The following is an 11,629-nucleotide window of genomic DNA, read 5'->3' on the forward strand; positions in this document are numbered from 1 at the left end:
TGTGTTGGAGAAATCGAAGACAACACTTGTTGTATAGTTTTGTTCGAAGATTTTATCTGTTTATCCAGTTTTGGCATACGAAACTTGCAACTTATTGGTTTTCTTATTCATGCAACTTGGTTTCTTGTTGAGACATTTAGTCTTTATTGTATTGATTTACGTTTTTCTAGTGATTATTTGACCCTAAGCACCCATACAATTACTAGTTTACTTGTACATAATTATTTCTGATTTTATTTGTTTTATTTAGTTATTTGTGTTTTACTATTTTCATTGCATGTTGTTTTTGGTATTGCCAACTACGGGTGCAAACGAGCCGAGCTACTCGCGCCGTGAGTAGCTCGGTCAAAGCTCGACTCGAGCTCGATTTGACCGAGCTCGATCTCGAGCTCAAGCTCGAGAAGCTCGAGCATTCATCGAGCTCGAACTTTAAATATCTGTGTTCAAGCTACTCGATAACACATAAATATATATAATATAATATAAATATATATAAATATAATATATAAATATAATATTATATTTATTAATATATCTTTTATTCATATATATAAATAATTTTTGAGCTCGAGCTCGAATACTCGAATTATATACGAGCTCGAGCTCGAGCACGAAATTTACTACTCGATCGAGCTCGAGTAGTTAAATATGAGTCGAGCTCGAGCTCGAGTAGTGTGCTACTCGGCTCGGCTGGACTCGATTACACCCCTATTGCCAATACTGTAGAATTTAAGATAAATCGCAATTATCCCTTACAAATTACAATATACATTGAAGCAATAATTACTATAAAAATAAAAAAATACATAACTTTGAAGAATTTCTCGGAGAGATTCACTTCCCGCAGCCTCCAGCTATCGTGATATACAGTGATTTCTGGGTCTCCCGGTGGCAGGCCACTAATAAATAAATAATCAACATTCCAACCAAGCAACCCCGATGTGTTTCTCAAAGAAGCTTCAGCGTGCAACCAAATGATTCTTCTGAAACCGAATAATTCTGCTGAAGTGGAGTGTACCATTTGTTTAGGACAGTTCATTCTTCGAAGGAATTTCTGGAGAAGGGAAATCTTTGTTCTCAGGTGGAGTTGTCGAATCATCCATGTTAGAGTTTGCTGGACATCTAGAAGAAAACTTACAGAACTTGCATTTCCAACGCTCTTCAGTTGGAGTGCAGATGGCTTCTCGCTCCCCTTGCCAAAATTCTATGCACGACTTTATTTGGCTCTCGAACCATTCAGGTTCATAATCAAACTGATCTTCACCCAATAATGATTGATCTTCTTGTAACTCATATCTACAACGTGGATTGAAATATGTGAATGAACCCCGTATGATGGGACATAATTTGGAGTAGCATATTATCCAAAAAAAAAATTTTAAAAAAAATAAAAATAGACTGCAATTGACATTTGCCATGTCTTGATTCTTCTGTTACCTCTTGCATAGTGCCTTAAGCAGTTAAGCTATTTCACTAATTTCAAATATGCTTTAAAGAGATATATAAGAGTATATAATGGGTTATAGCTGGAAGAGGTTTAACTATACCACAAGAGAAGTAATTTAGATGGCAAAGTTAACTAATAGTTACCTTAAAAGCAGCTGGTCCTGAGCCCGAGGCAGCAAACAACTACTATTTTGAAAATACCTCACTAAATCATCAAGAGTCTGCAAAACATAAACAGAAAGATTCAAATCAACCAAGAAGGAATATTAATATTGATCTCTATTAGAAGATTTGGTTATTTCACAAAAAAATAGCTCAGTCTTAAGTATGTATTCTGGGTAATCATCTTAAAATATCCAGGATTTCAGATACAGGGATAGGCAATTCCTCACAATATTTTCATATCTTGATTGTCTTGAGGTACACAGCAATCGTAATATCCTAATTGTTCTAATGTTCTATTATTTCCTACATGTTGCCTTAAACATGTGAAAGAAATTAATCATTAATCTCAAATACTTTCGCGTCTTAATTGTCTAAAGGGAGACTACAATTGTAATGTCTAATTGTTTCATTACTTTCTATACGTTGCATTGAAGCTATTAACGAACTTATTCCTTGAATTGATAGAGAGAGGCAATTCGCTAAAATATATTCAAGCAAATAAATAAACAAAAAAAACAGCGGAAAATGGAGGTAACGAGGTAGGAGAAAGGGATTCAACAACATGCATTTATCGCACAAGTTGATTTTTTAAAGTATCGCACATACCACGCAAATGATTTGAAATTATGAAAATAATTTTTTTAAATAAAATGGCAAAACAATAGCTTCTGGATCTGCTATGGGACAAATTTTTTACCTCTGAAGGAAAGCCTGATTTCTCTGTAACTTGTCTAACTTCGGGAGACAAAATGTGATGTGGATTCAGTGAGAAGTAATCGAAAAACTTCTGTGAGGGAAATTTGATTTTTTAAAGTATCGCACATACCACGCAAATGATTTGAAATTATGAAAATAATTTTTTTAAATAAAATGGCAAAACAATAGCTTCTGGATCTGCTATGGGACAAATTTTTTACCTCTGAAGGAAAGCCTGATTTCTCTGTAACTTGTCTAACTTCGGGAGACAAAATGTGATGTGGATTCAGTGAGAAGTAATCGAAAAACTTCTGTGAGGGAAATTTGCTTGCAACTAAACTGTCCCACAGGTACTTGTAGCACATTAATTGAAGCCTGTGAAAAATGATGTTGATTAAATGACCTACAAGGGAAGAAAGGAAAAAACGAAGAAAATGGAAGCCAAGTGCTTTGAGAGAAATTATCTCACCAAATTCATACCTTCCATTTCTCCTTTGCGGTTCAGCTGGAAGTGTTGCTCGAACACGAGTTTTCGTGTCAACCAATAATGGCATTCTTTCGGACTCCACCAGTGGCATCCGAATTTCATCTATGACTCCAACCATCCACACACCTTCTACAAAGCCAACTCTGAACACGCAATAAGATGAGAAAATATAATAGGAACACAAAGGGATGACTAGCGTCAACAAGATGAAAAAAAACATGGAATGAAAAACTTCAGTCCAAAATTGACATGTTTGCTACACAAAAGCGTAAATAACAAACCATTAAAAGTATAGCCTACACGTACTATAAAATTCAAAACATAGTTTTATAAAGACTATTGAAGTAGAAACTTTTTGTGCACCTTGGGATCTAAGTCCTTAGGTTCTTAGGCAAATCAAACACATCCCCATCAACACAATTAGTAGCTTTTCAAAGGTCCCATTTTCTACATAAAATGAGCCAACCCCTTAAATGATAAGCACTATAGAAACTCGTGTTTTATCTTTTTGGTTCAAAAATTAAATTTCTGTGGAAGCTTGGTTCAAGAACTCTCTTTTTCCAAGTTATAAACTACCATGTGTCAAGAATTTAACTAAAAACAAGTCCAAATACAGCGATATGACAATGCAACCCTTCTTCGGAGAACACCACTAAAACTTTATATGTAAAATGGCATGCAGCAAGATAGTAAACGCAACTGCTAGAAACTGTGATCATGTTGAGTTTCCTGTTATGCAACTGTCACTCAATTGATTGACCACGTACATCTGTTCAAACATAAGTTCATTAACTTTGGAAACACTATTTGCGTGCTGCATCAAAGAAAGTTTCAAGGATGTTCCCTTCAATGAAATAAAGCAGAATCAAATGGTAAACATTTTTTAATCATTGACTAGGACTAGCATACTATATTTTTAGTTGAAAAAAAGGCCCAGTTCAGAGGCCAATCAACTCAAATTTTGACAGCTCGCAGATGCTAAATACTATCACAACTTCACATGCAACTATTGAACTGGATACACAAATTAACAAACAAGCCAAACTCACACAGGTAATTCTCGTGTCAATCCCTCGAATAACAGTTGATTGGCACCCCAAATGAAATTCATAAATTTAACCGCCCACATATCTTCAATTGATTCAACGTCAATTTTCACCCTTTTAACAACCTGCAAGCATTGCAAGAGAAGTCATAAAAACTGTAAAAAAATAAAAATAAAGACAATCTGGAATAATTATGGAAACATTTGATTCGATAATATGGAAGGGCCTAAGGAGCAATCAATACCACATGACATGAGCATATCGGTAGGCTATACATGGTTGAAAGAAGAATCATGTAAAACATCTAAAAATCTTTCCACTAGAGGTGAAACATGAAACACAACTGTTTGTCGAGCAACCTTGCACGCACCAATACAATGACGCAGATCATACAAATAAGAATTAGTAGACATACCTCTTCTTCGAGCTGCATATGGCGAGCACTGCCTGCTTTCATAGCTTCGGTGCTTTTAGGTCTGCCAAGGAGTAGAAAAAACTCCATTTGCTTCTCACACCATTCCTATAATAAGCTTTGAAAATTTGTGTCCATATTAAGACATTTATGTCATTTGGAAGCGTAGAAAAGTTTGATTATATGTACTGTACTACAACAAGCAAAACATATCATTTCAAAAAAGTAATAAAATAAATATGTCAATGTTTCATGAAACTATTCTACTCTTTCAACCCAATACTATGGAACCAAAAAGACAAACAAGAATTTACCGTAGAAGTGATGTCGGTAACAGAAAGGCCTCTCCTTCTGCGGAACCTGTGAAGAAAAGACTCAAGTACTCTACTCTTACTCTTGGGGCTATTTGACCCAACAACCCGACCCGAGTCTTCAATATCCGAATTCCCCAACTCGGTACAACCGGAGAGCCTGCGCTTAGCCAACCTAGTAATAGATGTAATCGACCTATAATTCCGGTCGAACAGAATGGACGGAGGGGCGGCGGCGGCGGAGGATAATGCAGCTTCGATGAGAGACATTTCCTCGTCGGTGATGATTTCTACGGGGAATTTGGCGGTGGATGGGGAACGAATCATGCTGGGTAATTGCAGGGGAGAAACGACCGTTGGGAACGCCACCAAAGGAGTTGGTGGGATCAGATTTATAAAAGGAGGATCGACCTTCCTTCTCAAGTAAGCTTCGCTTTTCCTTTTATTTATGGGATGTGATAATATCCCATTGGTCCTCATATTTTAAGTAATGTTTCAATTTATTCCATACAATTTCAACGTGTAAACCCAAATCGGTATTAAATTCCCAATTTACCCATGTTTTAATTATTATTATTATTTACTTTTTCCTCTCAGGTCATCATCCTTTCGTAAAAAAAAAAATTAGACTTCACAACTTTTTGACCAAAATGTTTTTGGGTTTTACCTTATGCTCCTCACGTTCTAACCAACTTCGTACCGCGTATTCTTTCAAAAACATCTAGCACAACTTTATTTCATTTCCACCTTAAATCATGTACAAATAAACTTAATGTGTAAATAAATTCAACATGACGGGGGCAAAAGCCTGGAAATTTTTATTCATAAATAATATATATTATTACAAATGATAACCCCTTGTAGATTGCAGCTGAAATAAAATACACATGAGCGGAAATAAAATATACAATATTCTTTCTAACGAAAATTGAAAAGAATGGCCAATGCCTTCAATTTCCAACTGTCTTGGATTATATGGAAGCGAAGCCTTTGGTGGATCTCAAATCCAGACTTCTAACTTTTGAATAAGTTTTATATTTGTAGTGATCCGACTCCAAATTAAACTAATTTACTGCTTAAACATGATTAAAAGATTCTCCGATTGAGCATAGGGAGTTGAAATTGGATTTTAAAAGATTAAAAATAGTTTCTAAGGCTTCGAGTGTTTGGGACAGTTCGAAAGTTCTGAAGGAGGGATCGAAAGCTTCGAACGTGTTCGGAAGCTAGTATTGCTGATCGAAAGGTCCGAGTAGTTTGGAAGTTTTGAACGTGCGATCGGTAGTTCTGATCTTGTGACAGTTGGACAAGGTATGAGTTTTGATTTAGTGATTGGACTTGAGAGAGTTTTGAAGCTTCGAACTGGGATTGGTAGTTTCGAACTACTTTCGGCAGGCGTGTTGTCCAATCAGAGACACGTGTTTGGTGGAGATCGTTCGAAAGCACGATCGGAAGCTCCGAAGTGGGATCGAAAGTTCCGATCGCGAGTTCGGTAGTTCCGAATATGGTCTATAAATAGGGCATCCGAGCTCATTTCTTCCTTACTCATTTCCAGATTTTTCCTAGCTTTTAGTAGGATTTTAGCGTTATTTTGTAGTTCAGTCAATAGCGAGGCGCTATCGGGATCGTAGCAGAGTTGTGCATAAGTTTTGGGGTCATTGTCATCAATGTGCTGACGACGGACGCATGTATATCGCTAGACTTAGATTAGTTTCAGTGAGTAGCTAACAGTCTAGTTAAAGCTTTTAGTAGACGATTAGTGATACGATGATTATCTGTTTATAGACTTGGAGTACTAGAGAGCCAGTATCACTAGGTTGCTTATTCTGAGGTATGGACGTACTATCCTAGATATCCTAGTTGAGTATGCATATTCGATATTTGCATGTTTTGTGCATGACAATATTACTGATATGTGCATTGATTATGTCACGGATATTATGCTACATGCATTACATGTTGTGCCTTTTACCATTGTTATAACCTGTAGAGGGGTCGCTCAACCCCATTATATTTTGTGAATGGATGTCATGATTTTGCATTCGGTTATGTCCACGATTTATGGTATGGGAGTGCCTTCTGATGCAGTATTTCATCCGGTTAGTCCAAACATGATCTATTGTTAGGTTGGAGTGTAGAAATTATCCCAATCTATATTTTCACATATTAGTCAGTAGTACGTTGTATTTTCAAAAGGCAGTATTTCAATGGCAACTACGTTGATATTGATCAAACACGATATAATTAATAAAAGATATCGATATTGAAACAAGAACGTAACACACAAAAATGTTGCATATAAAAAAATAAAATAAAAATATTGCATATAATGAGATTTTTTATCAAATTTTTAAATTTATTACTTTTTTGTTCGATAATTTTATTTTATAAATTGCTTGTGTAATACTGTAATATACAAGTCAATGTACTTTGTCCAATTACTATTTGCAGTTTAAAGTTTAAGCTATGAACTCAGTATCGATTTTCAATATATATATATATATATATATATATATATATATATATAGTTCTTTTATGGTGCCCAACACTATATGGCCACTTCATACCCATCATGTACAAGTCAACTCATCTATTGTACCGGTCAACTCATCTATTGTACATGGTGGGCATGAAGTGGGCATATAATGTTGGGCACCATAAAAGAACTCTATATATATATATATATATATATATATATATATATTTAGAGTTTCTTTCAAGTGTCCACCTATCCTGCCTACTACCATGTTCACCAATGATGTGCCACTATTCTATTGGACCACATCTTTATCACATCCAATAGAATAGTGTCACATCATTGGTGGGCATGGTAGTGGGCATGATAGGTGGACACTTGAAAAAGACTCTATATATATATATATATCATATTATGATATATATTTATAATATTGAACGTTTGTATTTAAAAAACTAATGTTTCTTTTTTAGTAGGTTTTTTGTGAGATGGTCGATTCAATCCATATTTACAACGAAAGTAATACTTTAATTTTGATATGAAAAATTATACTCTTTGGTGGGTCATCAGGTTGAATAAAATATCAATCTCACAAAAAATTGACCCATGAGAACGTTTCATATATATGACTCTTCATTTTTATTTGGCATAATTATAAATTTGTTGTATTTGAATGTAAAAACATGAAAAACTGGATTAGAGTAGTAACATACATGATACACATTATTGTGTATCTCTCTTTTTCGAGAAGAGAAATTGGGATTACGTACATTTTGAATTTATATAATTATATATTGTACAGTTTGAATATAATTTTATAACCGTTTTCACGTGCAACACACGTGTTATTTCCTAGTATATTTTAAAATTGTAATTTGATATGCACATGTATTACTTATACAAAAAAAAAACAATTTGATTTAAAATAAATATCAAATTTTTCGCAAAATCATCTTTCGAAATTAATACAATAACAAAAATATAATGTTACAAAACACAAGCAATTAATATATTTTAAAGTAGTACTTATTATAATTTTTTGTGATTTAAGAATGTCAGAAAGTACTGTGCAACCATGCAAAACCCGAGCATGCGCAAAATTAATTCCAAACAAATTTGAGTCACCTAAATGACCAAAATAATAATCATCATATATCTCTCAAAAAAAATATATAATCATCATATATAATAAAATGAATATAAATTACCAAATGACCTTGTCTCAATGTGAGACCGGATATTTCTCACCCCCCACAAGATCTTAACCGTACGTATAACCTTAAACCCCAACAATTCATCAGCGATTCACACCTGTTCATCTACTCCCCTTCCCTTCACTCTACTTGTGTGCATATATAAAAGCACCCCCTCTAGCTCCATAATCAATCAGCTTACCCAAAGAATTAGCCAAATAGCTAGGATAGATAATGGGGAAAATAACTGATCGGGAAGCACTCTTTCTGCTGGTGGTGGTGGCAGCTGCGGCGGTTTTCTGTTCTCCGGTGTCGGCAGTGGGCGGCGGTGATGTTGAGGATGAAGGGTGGTGGAGAGAAGGAGGGAGTGATTGGTTTTTGTTGAAGGATTCCAAGCATGTGGTGAAGACCGATGCCGGAGAAATGAGGGTGGTGAGAGGTGTGAGAGGCAAATCTATCACAAATCCTATGCATATTGGATTCATTACTATGCAGCCTAGAAGCCTTTTCATACCACAGTACCTTGACTCTTCACTCATCATCTTCCTTCGCTCAGGTATATTCATGCAAACAATTAAATTTAATTTGCACTAAAGTACTATTGGTTCTATTTCATGTCAAATATTAATATATAATAATTAATCTTTTTGCTAAATGAGATCATGCATGAGTAAGTGCATGGTTAATATTTGTTATTGATGGGAAATGGTGCATGCAGGTGAAGCAAGAGTTGGACACATGAACAAGCACCAACTAGTGGAAAGGACATTGAAAATGGGAGATATATACAGAATAGAGGCTGGTTCAGCCTTTTATCTCATTAATACAGCACATAGCCACAACCTTCATATGATCTGCAGCATTGATGCATCTGAGAGTTTGCACTGGCAGAACATTCAGGTATAAATATTACCATCATTATTTGCTAGCTAGCCACGGAGTTGTCGGTAATAGCGGCACAAGGTGGACACCGGTCAATAAGACTCGAGACCTTTGTTAAATGGAAGAAGAAAGTTGGTGAAATATGTTTATAATTGAGTATAAAATTGTGTATTAATGTACATATACATAACTACTATGATCAGGGATGATAAATGTATAGTGAACATATCATATTTATAATCAGGGTGAAGCTTGATTTTGGAGATTGTTATGCACTTGATTCCACAGTATTATACAAAATTCTTGATTCCATGTATGTTATGGCAGTCATTCTTCATAGCTGGTGGAACATATCCAACATCCGTGCTGTCTGGATTTGAGCCCTCGACCTTGTCAGCAGCATTCAATGTAAGAATCAACTTTGCAACGGAAAGATTTCGACTAAATTAATTTCAAAGCAAATCCGATTAAATCGTATGTACTTGACAGGTTTCGGAAGCAGAATTGAGCGAAATGCTAACTAGACAAAGTCATGGACCAATTGTTCGCTTATCAGACAACTCTCATTCCTGGTCTAAATTTTTGGTCATGAAGCGACACGAAAAACTGGCACATATGCGGAAAATAGTCGGAATCAAAGAAGCAGACGCAGAAGAAGAAGAGGGATCTACATGGTGCTCTTTCAAGGAGATGTTGTTTGGAAAGGCAGACAAGAGTCAGGATGAGCGACGGAGAAAAATCGACAGGGGACAGGACTCCTGCAACATCTACGAAAGGAAGCCCGATTTTAAGAACAATTACGGATGGAGCACTAGTTTGGATGAGTCGGATTATTCACCCCTTGAAAATTCAGATACTGGTGTTTATCTTGTCAGCCTAAACAAGGTGAAGTTCTTTTTTATGTTATTCGTCTTGCTTCTTATAAAAAGTGACGAAATTTTGCATGCATCGTCTGAAATGAAAAGGACTGAAAAATGCAGGGATCGATGATGGCACCCCACATCAATCCAAGAGCAACTGAATTCGGAATCGTATTAGAAGGATCGGGCACCATCCAAATCGTGTTCCCCAATGGAAGCCTAGCAATGAACTCTAAAGTAAGCCAAGGGGACGTGTTCTGGGTACCCCGCTACTTCCCCTTCTGCCAAATCTCCTCTCGTACTGCCCGCTTCGAGTTCTTCGGCTTCACCACCTCGTCTCGAAACAACAGGCCTCAGTTCTTGGTGGGAGCCAACTCAATGCTCCATGCTATGAGAGCACCAGAGATTGCAGCTTCTTTCGGAATGAGCGGCGGTAGGTTCAAGAGAATCGTCGACGCGCAAACCGAGTCGGCCATTCTGCCGGCGTGGCCGTCGTCCACTAGGGAGGTTGAAGTGGAGGAGGGATTTGGTGATGAAATGGACCTGGAATTTGATTAGTTCTATGACGGTTTTGTTTGGTTTTTATTGCTTTTGAGTATGGTCTGATTTTGCTCTGTTTTTCATTCGGGATGTAATAAGATTGTAAATATAAATCGGAGTTTTTCTATAATTTGCTGCTCTGTTTTTGATTCGGGATGTAATAAAATTGTAAATAAATCGGAGTTTTTCTATAATTTGCTGCTCTTGTTTGGCCTTGTCATGAATCATGATCTCTCTTAATTTGTATTAATTATAGCTTGGCCTGGACTTAGCAGCTCTTAATTTGGCCCCGAATGTATGTGAAACATATCATTGTTCACACCCTCCGACGACAAATACATACATACAAACAAACAAACGGTTGCAAGAATTTTGGAATTAATTTAAAATTGTCACTGAAAGGTAATAAAACATGTCATTAGTTTTTTTTATTTAAAAAAACTAAAAAAAAATTGATTTAACATTTATGTTTTTGTTTTTGTTTTTGTTTTTTTTATTTTATTACAAATTTTAATAAATGAAAAATTATTATTATTTTTTAGAATATATATCATAAAAAAATTATATCAAGTTTATAATTAATATACATATAAAATTGATTTACTAACAATCAATATACCAAACATTCACAACGATACTCTTTTAAAAATTAAAAAAACGTAATATTATATAATTGTTCTATATATTTAATATGATAAATATTAGTGATAACTAAACATATAAAAGTAACACAACACTCAAAATAATAACATAAATTGAATAAAATAATACATCATTGTATATATTTTAATGCATCCTATATTTTTCAGGTGGGTCCAGCCATAACATCGATTATCTTAAGCAAAATCTAATTATCATTTATAGCATTTATGCAAATTTTAACATATATAGGGGCAAAAAAATTTAACTGAAATTAATTGAAATTTACACATATACATGGTTACAAAAAAAATTAGCAGAAATTATAAAGTATTAATAGCATCCTTTGAAATTTCAATATTTAAACTGAAAATTGGTACATTATTATATATAAAATTTACTATTTTTTTTAAATATTTGACCAAAAATTAATTGAAATTATAAAGTATTGATAACATACGAACGCCCAATCAAATTTC

General features: G+C 34.9%; 2 protein-coding genes across 3 annotated transcripts; one reads left to right on the plus strand and one right to left on the minus strand.

Annotated features, from left to right (window-relative positions):
- Nucleotides 1-719: 719 nt before the first annotated feature.
- On the minus strand, nt 720-4,968 carry LOC140881833 (exonuclease V, chloroplastic). 2 transcript variants are annotated; one of them, XR_012150063.1, is made up of 8 exons: nt 4,567-4,968; nt 4,256-4,360; nt 3,844-3,965; nt 2,788-2,937; nt 2,309-2,682; nt 1,591-1,667; nt 1,139-1,296; nt 720-1,054 (listed from the first exon to the last, which is right to left on the minus strand). XR_012150063.1 is itself a non-coding variant. In XM_073287439.1 (7 exons), the coding sequence occupies exons 1-7, from the start codon at nt 4,888-4,890 to the stop codon at nt 1,026-1,028; spliced, it is 1,203 nt and encodes a 400-aa protein (XP_073143540.1). In that variant the 5' UTR covers nt 4,891-4,968; the 3' UTR covers nt 720-1,025. The 2 variants fall into 2 exon arrangements, 1 of the variants encoding a protein (XP_073143540.1); XM_073287439.1 differs by having other exon boundaries at nt 720-1,296; nt 2,529-2,682.
- A 3,495-nt stretch (nt 4,969-8,463) lies between these two features.
- On the plus strand, nt 8,464-10,529 carry LOC140877880 (vicilin-like seed storage protein At2g28490). The gene is made up of 5 exons (XM_073281475.1): nt 8,464-8,785; nt 8,948-9,129; nt 9,439-9,519; nt 9,601-9,996; nt 10,092-10,529. Exons 1-5 carry the CDS (start codon nt 8,464-8,466, stop codon nt 10,527-10,529), a joined length of 1,419 nt encoding a protein of 472 aa, XP_073137576.1.
- Nucleotides 10,530-11,629: the final 1,100 nt, after the last annotated feature.

Source organism: Henckelia pumila, chromosome 2, assembly GCF_033568475.1.
Source record: "Henckelia pumila isolate YLH828 chromosome 2, ASM3356847v2, whole genome shotgun sequence".
NCBI lineage: Eukaryota > Viridiplantae > Streptophyta > Magnoliopsida > Lamiales > Gesneriaceae > Henckelia > Henckelia pumila.